The 17,867-nt window shown below is 41.7% G+C and overlaps 2 protein-coding genes across 4 annotated transcripts in view; one reads left to right on the forward strand and one right to left on the reverse strand.

Moving 5' to 3' along the window:
- Positions 1-16,368, reverse strand: part of prkn (parkin RBR E3 ubiquitin protein ligase) — a 54,796-nt gene extending 38,428 nt beyond the window's left edge. Inside the window, exons 1-2 of the mRNA XM_018766189.2 lie at positions 16,299-16,368; positions 3,635-3,798 (exon numbers count right to left, since the gene is read on the reverse strand). Coding sequence (XP_018621705.1) covers positions 3,635-3,798; positions 16,299-16,305 — 171 coding nt within the window. The 5' untranslated portion in view covers positions 16,306-16,368. The remainder of the gene's footprint in view (positions 1-3,634; positions 3,799-16,298) is intronic.
- Positions 16,369-16,615: 247 nt separating this feature from the next.
- The window catches only part of LOC108942615 (uncharacterized), a 44,673-nt gene continuing 43,421 nt past the window's right edge, over positions 16,616-17,867 (forward strand). For 2 of the 3 annotated variants that reach the window (XR_001966717.2, XM_018766064.2), the window contains exon 1: positions 16,616-16,851. Coding sequence is in view for 1 of the 3 variants with exons in the window: in XM_018766064.2 (XP_018621580.2) it covers positions 16,753-16,851 (99 nt within the window). In the remaining 2 variants the exon portion in view is untranslated. The remainder of the gene's footprint in view (positions 16,852-17,867) is intronic. The other variant, XR_001966718.2, reaches the window with a different exon arrangement.

Below are 17,867 nucleotides of genomic sequence, written 5' to 3' on the forward strand. Positions count from 1 at the left end.
GCCAGGCTCCCCAATAAACACACACACATAAGATCCTGAATGTAACTGGGGGGGAGAAAAAAAAAAAAAAATCTGGGCTGGGGTAGAATATACACAGCGAACATACATAGCTGTACAGTGTGTGAAGTCTGCATTCTCAGGATTGACTCTCCTTGCATTGGTAATTAATGAAATCCATATCATAAGACACATGGCCCCACAATTTCAATAAGTCAAAGAAGTGATCAATCACTCACACTTCTGGCATGCAGCTATGGCACAAAGGCATTCAGAATGAGATAAACGTTATTAAAATTTTGCTGGTATAACACATTATGCTGGCTTAATTGATTAATTACACAAAAGAAGATAAATAAGCATGAGAAGTGTGCTGCTGTACTAACAAAGTGAATTCTGGTTACAATCCTTGGGGTCCTTGTGGTAAGACATGGGATAGAAAAACCACATTACTGTCAGAAGCTTTAAAATGAGCCATTTGCCCAGCTCTTCAGAATCTCAACTCAACCTGCCTCAGGCTGCCTTAGAAAAAGTTAGGCTGACCTAGGGAATGGACCAGACCTGAGGCCTTGGAGTCCACCTGGAACACACCCAGCATGGAGAGATGGCCCAGGGACAACGTCAAATGCAAGAAAACTCAGTGGAGATGAAGTGATGTGCAAAGAAAGGTGTGGCACATGTGTAGCTATGAAGTTTGTGGCTGTGCTGACTGGCTCTAGGGGAAACCTTGGAAGATATAAGGGGGAGGAAAAAAAAAAAAAAAAAGGGAAAGAGGAATTGCACATTACAACAAATGCTCCTCTTGCAGCAAAAAAATGTCAAGCTCATTCCCAGGGTGGCAAGAGATAAACACCAGGGAGCGATGGAGGCGCTCAGAGACGCCCTGGGCCAACAGTCTTCCATGAAGCTGCCGACGTGAGGCGACTCAGCGATAATGATGGCCGCTCCACAGGCTCTCCCAAAAGCGCTGATCATCACACACGTTTGATAACTTTGCCATTCACGTATTAAAAAGTGTCAGTCCTTGTTACATGGAAAATGGGGGGCTGCTGCATAACTCTGAGCCTGTCGTCCTGGCTTGGAGGTCATCGGAACCGTGCTGTTTATGGCGCTCTGGCATCTGTATGGATGCCATCAGCAGGCCCTGACGGCACCGCTGACATCACAGATACTGCCTCCGCAGCTAAAAATGCCTGCATGATCTCTCATTTGCATAATGTGTTCTGCAACATATCTTGTTTAGGCGGCCAAGCCCTCACACATTATCAAATAAACCTGACATTCATTTCCCAGTGGCTCTGAGCACTTGATCCAATTGGAAACAAGTGATGTGTTTTCCTAAATTGCAAAAATGTTACATGATATTGTTATCAGTGAAATTCGAGCCTAAGGACATCTGTGGTATAAACCTATGAATCTCTCAGGAAATGCATGATTCTACCTGATTTACTCCATCCAATGCAACTTATATCAATGGCTCACTCAAAAATTATTTGGCATTTCCCAATGACCTCATGGAATCATTTGGCATCAGCAAAGGAGCACAACACTGCTGTAATTTGTGGAGACCGGCCTTTGAAAAAAAAATGCTGCCTTTAGGGGGGACAAGAGGCGATCCTTTCCTTACCGCTGATTGCCCCTGGGTGCCAGCTGATGCTTTGCACCTGCAGTTCACACCACATGGAGCAAAGAGGAAAAAAGATGAGCTCCCAGTGAGGGCAATGAGAGAGGAAGTGAGTGAGTGTGGAAGACAGATCCTCTCTAAGGACAGGGAAACACCAAAGCAGTCCCAGCGAACCAGCTTACACCCAAACGTAAGCAATACTGAACACACACCATTCTCACCCAGAACACATGCACTCCATACATGAATATCCATCTACAGCATGCACACCATGTTTACAACTTGATCTCTCCAATCAGAAATCAATCAGACTGAGACATAACTCTGAGTCACACCAAACCCCATTGACGGTCAGCCACAGACTGACCATACTATTAGCCAGGCATTACCAGACAACCAGTAACAAAGTCAACAACCCGGATACGAAATGGCTATGGCCTGCTGACTTTTATGCAGAAATGTCGGTGTTTTGGAATTGTGCGTCAGTGTGTGTGTGTGTGTGTTGTGGGGTAAAAGAAAGGAGCATAAATACATTTTACACATATAATTAAATTAAAAATTAGGGGAAAAAAATGGTGGCATAATTCTGGGGATAATTTGACAAACACATAAGGGGTTTGTTGATTACACCCATCTAAACTGTAAAAATTTCTGCTGCTTCAACATGAGCAGCTTGAGTGCCACTAAACGCCCCCGCAACGACCCATTAGTTTGTTCGCACTTTTTGCTTCATTCAGCGGTGGATGGGTGCACCTCGCTGGCTCTCTTGGCTGCTGTTTGACTCCATTTGCATAATCACAGCCACGGACCCACTTCTGTTTAATTACAGTACATCTGATCCCCACTCATGATCATCATACAACATGCAAAGTTTGTTGATCTAAAGTGTAGTGCAAGTAAATACAATTTAAAAACGAGCATCCATTAAAACTATTAAAACTAAAATAGTCAACACTTGACAAATGTTGAGTTAGTCCACCTATCTGTGATGTAAGGCAAATATTTTACCTATAATTTCCAAAGGTGTAAACCCCATTTGCCCAATAGGTGATTAAAACCACCACATTTTGTATACAGGGAAGGCAATCAATCAGATGGACTATCTGCACCCTATGGGTTCATGTTCTGGTCAAACAGAGACATGCCATGGTGGTCAAGGGTCTGTACATGTAGCCAAAAAGGCTGCAGGTTCACGTTCCATGGAGTGAATCACTGCTCTCATATGCTTGATTCAGTACTCAACACAAATGAGTTGTCTTTTCTTTCAAAATGCCTCGGGGAGCCCCTGACACATACAACTATCTTGTTTCAAGTGACCGAGTCGCTAGATTTATGAGCCTGTCACAAAGCTTTCTCACCTTCTGGACTCAACTGACTCCATTTGCAGTAGAGCAGTGGTATCATGGTGTGCTCTAGGGGGCAGAGCCGAGTCACACCGCACCCCCCCACAGATAGAAAGCATCTCTAACTGCAAAGTCCCACACTTAGCCACGGCCTCAAGTGCTGTTAGTCGGGGGTGAAATTGAGCATGGCACCACAGAAAACGTGCAGGGAGAGCTCTCCGCCTCGCAGGAGTCAGGAAGCATTCACTCACTCTGCTCGGCTCCATGCCTCCCCCTTTCTAGAGGCCCGGCTGTTTTAATGCATAATTAAGAAGGTCAAAATTAATGAAGCGATGTGGAGTAAAGTTCATGGAATCCCCAGGCTCTGTTTACACTGTCAGCTCTGGAGGAAAACGGATGTCAGGCACGGGCTGGCTAGAGACGTGGGGCTACAAAGTGCAGGCCAGGGCTGACGGATGGCCGGGTAGACAAGGGCACCTTCATGGGTGGGATCGCCGGCTGACCAGGCCACTGTGGCCACAGAGGGACAGATAAACACAGACCACTCAGCAGACAGGAAAGAAAGCAGATGCTTGGGCGCCATCAATAGAGCAAGGAAGCATAAAACCAGGCATTTGGAGAATGCTGGAGGGTCGTTGCATGAGAGAATAGAGGTGTAGGTGTGAATTACCTGCAGGGTGCAGTTATTGTGCAGTTCCCGACCAGCAAAGATGACACGCAGAGTTTCAGTCTGGGTGCCCTGGTGGCGCCCCACCGCCTCCTTCAGATCAGCCACAGTCGCCCCCTCGGCCAGCTCCACGGGGATACCTTGGCTGGAGTTGAACTTCACAAACACTGAGACACACACAAGAGAAGAGAGCATATGAAAAAGGAGAAGACATGCAAGGGGGGCACAAGTGTGAGGGAGACAGGGCATGTGCTGCAGAAAATAGATCAGAAAGGGACACATGGGGCAAAACAGACACAGGGCAAAGGAAGTACAGGTAGGAGAAAATGGCAAAGGAGAGATAAGGTCAAATCCATACTGGTGAGAATGGGCACTGAAGGAGGGGTTGCAGGGGCAAAGCCACAGGACTAACCAAGGAGGGGAAAAAAAATATTTTTTAACTTTAAAATTGAAAATTAAAAATAATTCTCAAACCCTAAAAGCCTTCAACTAATTGGAGCAAGTGTTTTATTGTTTTTTATCATTTCCCCTTATTATCTTAATTGAAATGACTCAACCTTTCCCGAATCCTCTCCGGGGTTATAGATAAGGTAAATAGAGAGAAATGTAGATTAAAAAAATTGCACAATCAAACTCTAATATGCCATATCTGTATACATGCTGTAGTGGTGTGTGCCAGGAAGATGAATACACACACGAACGCAAGCGCACGCACACAAAGGACACATCTAGTTGTAAGCTCCAGGGCTTTGTGCTCCATGTGACCATAAAGCCCTTCAAGGAAACTGTATCCTCAGATATTGTTGACTTATGCAATAAAAAAGAACAAAACCACTGATTGCTGATAAGCAAGAGAAGCTGAAAGTTCTGGGTTTGGCCCTTAAGAGAGACATGACTGATTGCTCATTGCCCGTGTGTGACATTGGCCAATAAAAGAGTTTTTTCATCATTATTCCAGAACAGTGTGACACCTAAATCAGAGGCAGGCAGAAAGGAAAATAAATCCCCATGTCAATGAAAACAAAACGAGCTGTGAGCAAAAAGGGGTGAATTCACCTGGCTGCACCTCAATGAACCTGGTCTAAGTGGAGCTTCATACAGGAGAGAAAACCACCAAAATATGTCAGATGTGTTTCAAGTTACAGTAGGTGGATGAAATATTGGGGGAGGGGGGATCAGATGAAAAATTACTTGAGCTTTAAGTAACAAAATTGCAATTACAAAAAGCAGCTATACAGTTGAGTCATATTAAGCTGAGTACTAATTACCAGTATGTGTTGGATATAAAAGGTCTGGCAATCAGTGCGTTAACATGCCAATTTCTAAAGCAACATGAAACCGCTAATGGTGTTCAAAAGAGGCTAAAGATTCAGCTCCTGGACTCAGGGGCATTAATCACAAAAGCTGGAAATATATGTCGTAAGAGGAATAGTGTCAAAAAAATCATGACAGCATATGACACACAAGGAAAGGGTAAACTGGTCTCTTCTAAAAGCTTACTGAGAAGCAAAGAGGGACAAATTAAAAAAAAAAAAAAAAATGTGGAAAACTATGGTGAAATTCAAGCAACACCTCTCTTACCATCAAAAATGTATGCTGTCCATACATCCACTCGTTGAATCTATATATTCCAGTTTGATTATACTGCTACACAGATTGTTAAATGGATTCAAGATTAGTTCTGTGAACACCAGGATGAAATGAAGGAATGGTCAGATGTTCCATTGCGCAAAAACGAAGACTTCTATGACTGCATTGCAAAGATAAAAAAGTTGCTCTAATGGCAAAGAGTGTCCTACTGCTCAATAGTTTCTTGATATTTTTACATTGCTTGTTTTTCCCCCCCAAAAACTTCATTAACTCCATTATTTTTATTTATCTCCAAATATATGCAAATATATTCAGAGAAAAAAGATTATACTAATATACAAATCCTACATAAGAGAAATACTACCAAGTGCATTCCACATGCTCAAAAATAAATTATACAGTCTATTACATTTATCTTCTGCGTGGCCAAGTCTGAAATCACCCACATAAAACTAGGTTTATATATTTCAAGCTCAGATCACGTCTTTTGAGAAAACCCACCAAATTAAAGCAGTTTATGTTTTCTGCCCTTCAGCCCCTCTAACACTTCTCTACATACAGGGCATTTGTACGTACCGCAGCTTCTCCACACATTAATACTATTACTGAGACATATTTAAGCACAGGCTAAATTATTTGCAAGTAAAGGAAGAATAAGCACAAATAAAAGCAGACGAAACAGTAGAAAACTAAAATACAAGCTTCCACTGTACCCACAATCCGCATTACTGTCTTACTGAGAGCCAAAAGAGTAAATTAATCAGCTTCAAATGTACACAGTCACAAGCAAATCAAACACTCTGAGATCTTTCACCCGGAATAAAAAAAAAGGAACATTTATTCTGCTCCTGTGTTCAGAATTAAAATTCCAACAACAAAAAAGGCCCCCGGACTCCTGAGATAATGTGCTGTGGAAAAGGGGGATGCGATTTGCCCCGTCACTCTGATTTCCATAATCCCCCTCATTGTTTGTATCCCATCCAAGTGGATAACAAATGGGCAAATTCCACTTTTGTCATGTTTCATCACTGTAGGAGTCAGCTGCGTGAGGGAATTTCGACGTGCCTGGATTCCTGGAGTCCTATGGGGGGGGATGACGGGATGCCGTCGTTTAACTCTGTCAGACAGCATTAATGCTCCCTGACCGGTCTCCACGTCTGGACACACCAGCGTGGCAGAGCGGAGGGGGAAAATTAATATTTTTATGATAAATGTCCCGACTTTCCCACCACATTCAGGGAGCAGGAGTTCAAATGCGTAGCCTAATGGGATCTGAAGAGCATCTGAAAGGAGGTTCTAGGCCATCTGCAAGTGCAGTGCCGTTTAGAGCTGCTGCAGACGTTCTCTAAACTGATGCACCTCCAGAGTGTTGTAAAGTAAACCCAGTGGTGCCACCCAGGTGTGTCCATTTCCAACCTGGGATTTCTTTTTAACATCCATCCTCCCACTTTGCAATATAACATACCTTTCACTGTTTCAGTACTAGATATTGCCTAGCGCATTGGTTCTCGGTGTTAATTTCGGCAGACCTATCTTACTGCTGCTTTTTATCCAAATTGAGTTCATCATTTGTAGACCTGATTGAGCTGTTCAATAAATAAATGACACAATTAAAATCACCAAACAAAAAGCATAAAGGTGAGAATCTGCTATCAGTAGGGGGGAAAACATACCTGTTACAGTTATTTTCACCATTCTGTTCCACACAAATTGTGCTTCACAATCAAAAAAAAGCTGCAAAGGTGTTCATGAAGTAAATCATGATATCAATCATGTGATTTATTCACAACAAATAGCTCAGCTAACTTGGTTATCATTTCATTTAAAAAAAAATAAATAAATAAATTAAAAAAATAGAGGTTTCCACCAGGACCAGGACTTTGAATCACTCCTATAAAGGATGTCAGAGCAAACAAATCTACTAGACAGCAAGTAATGTATTAGTTAAGGACACGTGTCAGCTAAACAAGTAATTCCTTTCTTTATACTCTTCTTATTGTTTTGAAACTTTCAGACCTTGAGTTGATGTTTGTACTGAGAAAACACCCACACAACCCAGGTACAGAACCCTAACTACTACAGCCACTGCTGTCCTTTGTGAGTTGAAGCGCATACAGGTGTGCAACAGACCAAAGCCATGACAGTGGTGAGGATCTTGACATCTAAGTTTAAATTTACTTCCTTCAGCACTACTATTGCTCCTCCCCAGACCTGAGTAAAGGAGGAAATGTAGGACATTAAAAACAGCAGACATCTACCTGCCAGTTTGAGTCCACTCTCAATATAATGAAATGTGTGTTATTTACTGATAAAACTCCATGACAGTAATTCAGAAGGAAAAGGGGGGAGACAGGACTTGTCCTGTCAATCACATTAGGCAGTTGGGGTATCATGTGCCGCAAATGATTTGAGTCTGTACGGAGGGGCAGCCTGCCAGATCAATCCAGAGCCACAGCAAAGCCGTAATATGAAGACAGATTGGCTTAATTCTGAACTGCAGCATCAGAGGAAGGAAGGTCTGGGGACTCTTTAGCGCATAAGCCAGACAAAGCGAGGAGAGGTGGCGGGAGGGGGGGGGGGGGTGCGACCGGTGCAGCAGAGGAGAAGGAGGATGTGGAGAGATTTGCCTCTGTCTTCAAGCCTCATTCATCATAATAAATGCACGATTGACAGCTGACGCCGTACCTCTAATCGCCAAGGGAGTAGGCAACGGATTCAGAAAGAGAGAGAGACGGAGAACGAGTGAGAGGAAGCAACACTCGTGCCTCCCACCGCTCAGATACCACAATGTTACAATACTGCCAGCTTTACATTCCTAATTTCCTCACACATAAGAGCAAAGGAGATCGATTTGTCGATTCCTGAGCTCCGTTTGAGCAATTAGGAGAATAAATACCCTTTCATCCGCTTCCAGTCCCCCCCCCACCCTCCCCTCACAAGCGGAAAAATTGCAAGTGGAGCGCTGACTCGGACCTGGCGCACAAAGGGGCCACTGTGCTCCTAAAGGCGGGCCTACACCTGCCATTCATCCTCATGCCAGACAGGATTGGGCCATGGGCCTCGTGTCCTGGAGAGGATTATCTCATAGATCAATGGAGAAACCGATTCCAAGCTACACCATTCATCAGCCTACAGCGGGCTCATAAAAGGCCAGGAAATATTTCCTCCATCTGTCCCCTCGTATTAATCTGCTGGGGTTCTGGGAGGGCACCGGTGACGAGTAGGGGGGAGGTTCAGTTTAAACCCAGATGAACATAACACTGCATCAATTCGACAAAAATGAACACTTCTAAATAAGAAACCATTGCAGAGATCAAAATGTCATGTAAAGCTGACCTAGGCCAACGGCCAACACAGACCAGTTGCACTGAGAGAAATGCATCGTACTATTGCACTTGAACTATGTGAGTAGTTCAGAGTCACATGAAGCAACTGTCATGAACTACTCTTTGTCCTGTTTGGTTTTGGCTGTTTATAAACACACAGAGGGTATGTGCGTGTCAGGTCTCATAACCTGCCAAGATGCAAAACTACTACCCTTTCTCACTGTAGTCTGGCATTACTGCAGTCAGGTCAATTGCCCAATCTGACAAATTTTTGAGACATCGAGGACAGCTTATTATAAGCCATCATCAGGCAGGTGTACACAGAGCAATCCTCACATTCTAGTGTTTTTCACATCCCCTGACAAGCAACAACTAAAGCTCTACCCAAGAAAAGCCCAGAGGAGAAATAGGGGAAATTAACAAGGCAGATAACCAGCTGGCCAAGGTGTGATGCTGAAAGCCATGGAGAAGGAGCTGGGTGACATTTGGACAGCAGAGGCAGGCAGCGCTGCTCCAAATTGTGGGAGGAGGTGGACAGTAGCTTTCAAATCTCGTTGCCCTTCCCTGATATAAACAGCACACCCCCAAACGCCCCAAGTCTCTCGGAGGCTGCACTCCCTCGGAACAAAGGTAAAAATGGTACAGGCAGATGTTTTATTTTGACTTATTTTAGCATTCAGTAAGGCTGCCTAATAATTATTATAATATATATTTTTCTATTTCTACAGCGCATTAAAAACAGAATACTTCTCTTTCTATTGAGTCATTTTTGATATTGGAACCTCTAAACTTCTGTTGTGCAGCTCAGTTCTTCAATTACTCTTTACATGCTGATTTAAATTTACATTTATTCATTTAGTAGATGCTTTTCTCCAAAGCAATGTACATCTCAGAGAAAAATACAATGAGTGCATTACATCACCAGAAGAAGAGACTTGGATGCAAAAAGGTCATTCTAAAGTACAGTTAATTTGTCACATTCAACCAGATGAATATCACGAGTAGTTGCATAAAGGTTTATCCATTATTCTACAATTCAAAACACAGAATTGTTAAACATAAACACTTACACTACACAGGTTGCTGCATAAAGGTTTACCCATTCTTCAGCAATTTCTAATCACAAAATTATTAAAAATAAACATTTACATGTTTATCATACTTTTAAGAAATCGGGAGAAGGGAGTCCAAAAGAGGTGAGTTTTGAGACCCTTCTTAAATGTGAAATGTAAAATGAACCTTTGTGCTTTTGGACATCTGGTGCGTGGGACCACCAAGCGGGCAGAGGTGGAGGAGTATAGCAGTCTGGTTGAGCTGTAGCAGATGATCAGGTCTTGTAGCTATTTGGGAGCAGACATTCACAAGACCTGTTGATACAATTTAATAGATCCCTTCTGAGAGCAAGACATTTCTTCTTCATTAGTACTGTATTCACTAGTGCTACTTCAAATTTGTTTCAGAACCACTGACCAGTTCTAATGTGTTACTTTTGGCTTTCTCCTCTCCTCAGTTTTTCAGAAATCCATACCGATGCATAAAGGAACAGTCTGTTCCAGGTGGCTATTAATTTGCTTTTGTATAAGTGAACCGTAAAATTATTCCACTAGACTCATTTGTTGAGCAGTAAGGCATTATTTCATTATAAACAAAAAAATGAAAAAAAATGAAGAAAAAAAAAAAAAAAAAAAAGAGTGGTGGTCCTTTGAAAAGAGCTGAGTCCTTGGGGCAAAGACAAACCAGTGGAATATAATCACTGACTACGTGAGCTGTACATCCGCTGATTCTTTCTCATGGAATTCCAGTGTTCCTGTTCATCGGCTCTTATAGCTTTTTTTCAGTCAGAACGTCATTGCTTTTGACTTGACATGACACATTTTGTAATTGTAATTCACCCTATGCACCTTTTGCTCTTTAAAATAAACCCAATTTGCCACTGTAGAAAGGAAATACTTTTAATAATGGAAGTTTACACATCTCACGCAGACCCCATTTGGACCACTGATCAAACTCTTTTGAGAGACACTTGTAATCAGCTGCCATCCTTTAAACCTAAATATTGCCTTAACACATAATTCTGTTGACAGGCAACAACACACTCTTTGTCCTCCTGGATTTTGCTGACAAGACAAACACTTTACATTCATGGTAATTAGGCTCCACTGCTCTGTCACCTTTGTCTAAATTTCAGTTGTTCTCTCCCATCCCTCAAAAAACACATTTTCTCTCTGTGCTTTTCTCTCATTTATGCCCTCCTTCCCCCTCATGTCAGTCTGCCCAGAGATATGAAAACTAATGATTGACATGCCAATTTCCTTTCTGCCAAAGCCTCGCGGACAGACTTCTCAAGGTCTGCGCTTATTCTATGCCTCTGCCAGACCAATAAATGAAAGTATGAATAAAAAGATGCTGAAACCCAGATAAACCGCTAAAACAGCCATTGAATGTAAATGTCTGATTAAGACTGACTCAACAGAGCTCAGTCACAATTTTTTTTTTGTCTAGTGAAATAAGCAGTTGCAACACCACGGCCTTTCCCAGACAGTGTTGTAATGTGGTCCTGTACATTAAATCCAACAATTAAATCCTGGACCAGTCCAATTCCAGGCCCACTGCTGCTAGCGGAACAATCATTTCAATCCACTGTAACTGACAAATGTTCTCTTACAGCACGCGGCAGCACGTTCATAAGACCTGTTTAGCACATAGCAGCAAACTCTAACCATCTGAGATCAGCAGTAGTTCCTCGGCTTTAAAGAGAACTTTTAAACATATATAAAAGCTCTTTGCAGCACAACAGACAGCTGCAATTTTGCACATTTGCTGAAGTTCAACCTGGTGATTTAAACTAGCTGGTAGTCATCACTGGCAATGTAGATTAAAACTTCTTAACGCAGATTTCTGTTTGTCAATGAGCCAGTGATTAACATCAATTTGCAAAGCCCATGAGGACACGAACACCCAAGGGCCCTAAAGCAAAGATATTCATGGAACATTTGTTTACCAATGACAGCGGCAGAATGATTCTGTTCTCTCTCCAGCCTTGAAGGGACATCACACCAAGAAATGTATTTTGTAAAAAATGTACTTTGGCAACATTCTTCTTAAAAACATGCACATACAATTTTGATATAGCTAGAGCACAACCCACCTTGGTCCAACAACACTCCTAAAAAGAATGTTACATTTACATATTTAGCAGACAGTTTTCTCCAAAGTGACTTCCAATGAACTCTATGTAGTGTTATCAGCCCACATACCTTATTCACCAAGGTGACTTACACTGCTAGATACACTGCTTATAATAGGTCACTCATCCATACATCAGTGGAACACACACACTCTCTCTCTCTCACTCACACACTGTGGGTGAACCTGAACAGCATATCTTTGGACTGTGGGAGGAAACCCACACAGATATGGGGAGAACATGCAAACTCTACACAAACTGAGCGGAGACTGAACCCACATCCTCTCACACCACCCAGGTGCTGTAAGACAGCAACGCTACTCGCTGTGCCACCATGCCACCCCCAAACCTTATTTTTCACTGAACCCCTGGGGTCTCAACAAAGGGCCTCTTACCTCCCTTAACTACAAGTTGTGACCAAGGTGATCATAACTAGTTTGCCACCATCAAGCAGAAGTAATAAACAAACTAAAACCCCAAATTGTATCCTCACATCATATTGCTGTTTTCATGGGTTTGATGAAAGTTTGAGGATCAACAAATCTAGCTCATTTTAGTTCTTAGTTTAGTTCTTAACTATCAAAATTAAATTTGGGAGCTAGTAGTTGCCTCCAAAAATTAAGACTAAAAAAATCATTTAGAAGGGAATTATACAAGAAAATTCAAAACTAGTGTGTTTAATTTGCTTCCAAATTAATTCACATTTTCAATTAATTTGAACTCTTTAAAAATGTTCATGTTTTTAAAAAGCAGCTTTGCTCAAAATGCTTCCCGGGCATTTGTCTAGCAAGCAGATCAGCAGCATAATAAAAAGTGCTTTTCATAGCCCAGTGTTTCTCAAGCCCAGACCTGGGGACCCACTGTGAATAGATTTTTCTCCAACTGATCTCTTAATTAATTGGCTTTTATTGTACTTTTAATTAACCATTGGTTTGGATTTGATCTCTCAACAGCAACTTAAAATAAGTCTATTGTGAAAACAGTGTATTATGGGTTGCGTGTTTGTCGTTATTATGAGATAAAAGCATCTAATGCTTCAATGTATTTGTTCTTATGCACCCCAAAACAAATTAGTTCTAAATGATTATTTATTCACAGAATAATTGTTCTAGACTTAGGACAATTAATTAATGAAAAATTATCTAAGTGATAAATATTCATCCTAAAGTGCATACTAATCAGTTGTACTGGTTTGTTCAAGGGGACAAATTCATAACAGTGACTCATGGATGTAACATAACATTTATCTTTTGCTGGAGGCAAGCTGGTATTGGATCACAGTAGGGTGGACCTCTCTACAGCGGCAGGGAAGCATTCGAGCTGTCGGTCCTGTTGGAGAAAGAAGCCAGATTGGTTATGGCCTCCCACCGAGCGCGGAGGAACGTTCGCTCTCCAGCTGACCGCGACACGCAGGAGGCGTGGTATGGCTCAGAGGCCCCAGGGATCCGCTCCAAACAAGAGAGGAAGTAAACAGCTTGTTTTTTTATCACTAAGATGCAGAAAATAAAACCAGAGGGGTTTTCTGCAGTTCTTTTGTTTCATTTTGTTTTCGGTGGAGTGGTCCTTTGAGATTAGTGTGGAAACCTGCAGTACAGCAAGAACAAAAATATCGAAGTTACAGACACTAAACAGCACACTTTAGAGAGTTTGCAAAAAATCTGCATACACCTTGCAGAACTTTTTCACATTACCTGATACCTTCACTATGGCTTAGTAGGGTACAGGAAAAGCCTTTCCTTATTATTCCAGCATACTATTTTATATGGTACAAACTATCAACCTAAATGGCCATATTCTCGTGATAATTTCAATTTTACAGTGCTAATGAAGAACAGCAGGAGGGTGGTCACCTCTTTGCTGTTCAAATTGAACAGAGATTCTGGCTCAAATAACCCTTCTTCAGCAACACATGGGGAAAGCAGAGACACTGGGAAATTGCTAGTAAAGTTAACACTGTCGTTTACCACAGGCCCAAGTGCAATTTGTCACAAACTTCCCAACAACTCACGAGCATGGAGCCAAAGTCGAGGCTGCATTACATAATGAACCCTGCAAAGAGTAAGAATGCAGACCAACAAAGGCCACTCCATTCTTTCAAGGCCATGCAGACCCTGTTGCTTTTAATTCCCCTACATAGTATGGGAATATTTGGGGCTTTTAAGAAAGCTGAATAACTCGCAATTGCTGCACATTTCAGGTGAAAATTGGCCTCTAATCAAAACATTATCATTAAAACCTGCAGGAATCCCATAAAACTGAAATTGCTAATATTTAAATAGCACGCTAATTCCATACTCACTTTGAGATCACCCCTGCTTTACTCTATTTCCCTCTAAACTTCTCTTTCAGCTTAGTCTGTCAAATCCCTCAACTAAACCCCACAATGCCTTGTTCTTACGCCACTGGCACTGATTCTTCTAGAAATTACATTCCTTTGCAAACTCAGAACGCAGGAAAGCAAAATAAAACCTAATGGATGGGGAGTTTTTAAATGAAAGGGTAAGATGGATGTGGATAAATATTCATGAAAATTATTCTTAGCCAACACTGACTGGAAAGGCAGGAAAGACACTTTACTGCAATGTACCAAAAATCAATAGCAATTTATTCTCTCCTTGGGCTCCGATCAGAGTTAGTAAATAATACTGTCCCCTCCTGCCTGCCCTAGGTGCATATTATTACCTCCCTCTACTCTGACAGCCCCAGAGCTCTCCCTCCACTGGAAAGAAAGCATACAAACCAGCATTCAGTCAAATTCCTCTTTTCAGTAACACTGAAAACTACAGAACTCCTGAGGTACTGCATGTTTTGGGGTCCATGCATGTCTACATTCCATTTCTGTAGAAAGCCAGCAGAGGGTTTGCAGGCAAGAGATACTACACTAGTATCTCTGGAAGTTCTGGTAACCCTTGGTGACCCACCGTGGGTTGTGCTTGTTATTACAATTGTTTTTTTTTTTTTTTTTAACTGAACAAGATAACAGGATATACAGCAGGTCTGTATGACCATAGCTGAGCGACACTGCAAAGGTTTATTCACCTAGTGTCAGCTGAACATTGCTGCAGACAGAGAGGATTTCACATTGAGATATTTGAAGCACTAATTTAAAGCCATTATAAAGTTTTCTTTTTTTCCATCCTGAATCACATAGGATTCTGTGTTTCAGAGCTGAAAATTGCTGAGTGATGCCACTATTAGTCAGAACAGTTCACAGACTATACAGGATTGACATAATGCTAAATTTGAAAAGAAAAAAAATTTTTTTAAAAATTAAAAAAAAAAAAACTCTTTCACTTCTGTCACTTGCCTGAATGATTGCTGGCAGACAGTCCGTCTTATTTCATCAAACCTGTCATGTTATTTCCCCAGGCAAATAGTCCTGTTGGCTGGTACTTTATTTTTATTCATAAGCACACTTACTGGGCCCCGTCTCCTTATCATTCCCTATTAAGTAACACATTTCTTTGCAAACTGAACCGGTGCCACCGTGCCCTTCTAACACTCAGTACGCTGTAATGATAAAAAAATGTAAACATCTTTAACACATGGAAGCCCTACAGTTGCTGTCAAGCCATTTAACAGTCCAGTCACTCGCTGTCCCTTCCTACCTCCAAACATTTTTCAAATGTATTTGATATTCAAAGTTAATTGCAGCAAAGCTATCATGCTTACAGAAATTTGAGTGTAGTGTGACAGGAATAGATTTTTTTTTCTGTTTAAATTGGAAAACAAACTTCTTGTGGTATAACAATAACAGCACAAAGACTTTATGGAGCTTTTTCAAGTTATTATTGGAAGGTCAGGTCACTAGTCCAGCTAATACTGAGTACTTTTTTCTTTTTTTTTTAAAAAACACTGCAACCACTGATCTTCACTCCATCTCAGAGCTGGTGAGACATTGTAGACACTGACAAAGCTCAATATAAGAGCTGGAATTCCTCTAAATTAAAGCTTTTCTTCCTCACTGTTAGAAGTTTTGTGAGGGACACAAGGGGTTTGCTGTGGTAATGGATAAAACCCAGAAGGCCATTTTGACACCGAGTCTAATAAGAAAAATCACCTGCTTCCAGTAACACTGAAAAGTGCCTCGGTGCTGGTTGCTAAAACATGAATTTGGACTTTATTATTTTATCATTTACCAGCTTTACCGCGCTGGACGGTTCGAACAAATCGGGAAACGGGGCACGTGCGGGGGGGGGGGCTCGCGCCTCGAAGGCGCCCTGAGGCACCAGCACCTGAGAGGCAACTTCAATTCATTTAAAATCCCACACTTAGGAAAAAAGACAGCCGGCGTTGGACACCTGGGGCTGTTTATTCGCCCGGGACTTTACATTACGATAAATAAAATTAATAAAAAATAAAAAGGTGTAGACTGTAGACTACAGTGTAGTACGCGCTGAAACATAATGACTGATTGCCGAGCGCCCGCAATGTCAAAAATGTCACAACAAGCTGCTCTTCCTACAGAGAAGAAAGTAAAGGAATCGACACAAAGTCTGCGAGACAAAAAAAAAAAAAAAGAAAATAGGGTAAAACGCACGGTTTACGTTCCTTGAACACGTACCTATCATGCCGAAGATTGCAAGCTAGAAAGGTTGTCACAGCAGTTTTGGGGCTCTGTGTCTCTGTCCGCCATACGTCACTGCATACGCGAGTGAGAGAGTCTCGGGAAGCCATGCATCCTGGGAAATAGAGTCCAACTACTCTACTGGTTTAGAGTCGGAAAATAAATGCTTAATAAATGTCACAACACGCCGAATATGTTTTCAGATTGCTTAAGTACCTGAAAGTCTTTAAGTATAATAATATGTGTGGTTACATCATTTAAAGAAGAAGGAAAGCCCATTTAGAGTATGTTTACGTCATAGCGGAAGTCGGTGTCTGGCAGGTACTGTGTATTTTAGAGGACCTTGGATCGGCATGCACTCTGTGTTTTCATTCATACATCTGGTAATCAAATTGGCAGGTGAGACAAACAAAACCTCGACAGTTGCAAGTGGCTATAATAAATCGGCCATATGCAAGAAATACCAGAAACACAACTGTCTAAACCTGAAAGAAACCCTGGGAACAGCCAGTGCATCGCAGGACAAATGATGAGTTCAACTGCAAATAGAGTAAGGCACGATCCCCTAATTTGTTTACAAATTGCTTGAGTTCAATTCAGTTGGTATTGACATTTATGTCGCATTTTCACTTTGTGATGAAGCGCAAAAAATACCGTTACACTAGGAAACTGAATTATTAAGGTCTTTGAGCCATATTGAAATTGTCTAACCGTTCAAATTATGTAGTGATTAGCATTAAGTAGCGTCGAAAGCCGTCCCCCCGCTCATCCTCCGATCCACTTCCAGGACCGACGGTGACAGCGGCGCGTCTCCGCAGCGCTCGCGCTCGTCGTGCTCGCGTTGGCGCGCGACCGCATTCTTCTCGAGCCGCATTCCAACGGTCTTGCGTTGAGCTCGAGCCTAATAACCCGTGTTTTTTTTTTTTTTTTTTTAAAAAAAAAACCTTTAGTTATAGCAAAGGGTGCCTTGTCAATGAATTTTGATTGTGGTGATGCTGATGGAGTGAGAAATGTCTCAGTACTACGAGTTGCTGAGAACAAATCCGATTTGACGCTTAAATTGTCTAGAACCGGCGTCTAAACAATGTCTTTTACTACTCCAAAGCACAGAGCAGAGTGAAGTAAAAAAACGAACAAATGTTGAGCTGATGCTGTATTTCGCTGTTGTTATGTTGTTGTTTGTTCTGATCAGCAGTTCTTAATATGACATGGTTAAAACAAGGGCATTCAGCACACACTGTGTCAGCAGCCTGTATTATTGCTCTCTTAGATTTCCACTTCAGATTCCCTTCTGACTATAATTTTCTTGATCAAGGTAATTACTGTGAACTGATACTGTAAAATACCCTGCTCTATAAATGGGTAAACCAGTGTACATTGTAGCTAGACACTGTAAGTTGCTAGAGAAAAGCATTAAATAAAAAATAATCCTGAACTGATACAGTGGTAGGACTAGCCTGCTGTAAATGGCAGAACTTAAGCGCTGTGAAGCTGATTTAATGAAGACTGCAAGTCTTGGACAAATATATCAGCTAAACAGGTTGAAAATACTGATAATAATAATCA

The sequence above is a fragment of the Scleropages formosus genome, chromosome 8 (assembly GCF_900964775.1).
Source record: "Scleropages formosus chromosome 8, fSclFor1.1, whole genome shotgun sequence".
Taxonomy (NCBI): domain Eukaryota; kingdom Metazoa; phylum Chordata; class Actinopteri; order Osteoglossiformes; family Osteoglossidae; genus Scleropages; species Scleropages formosus.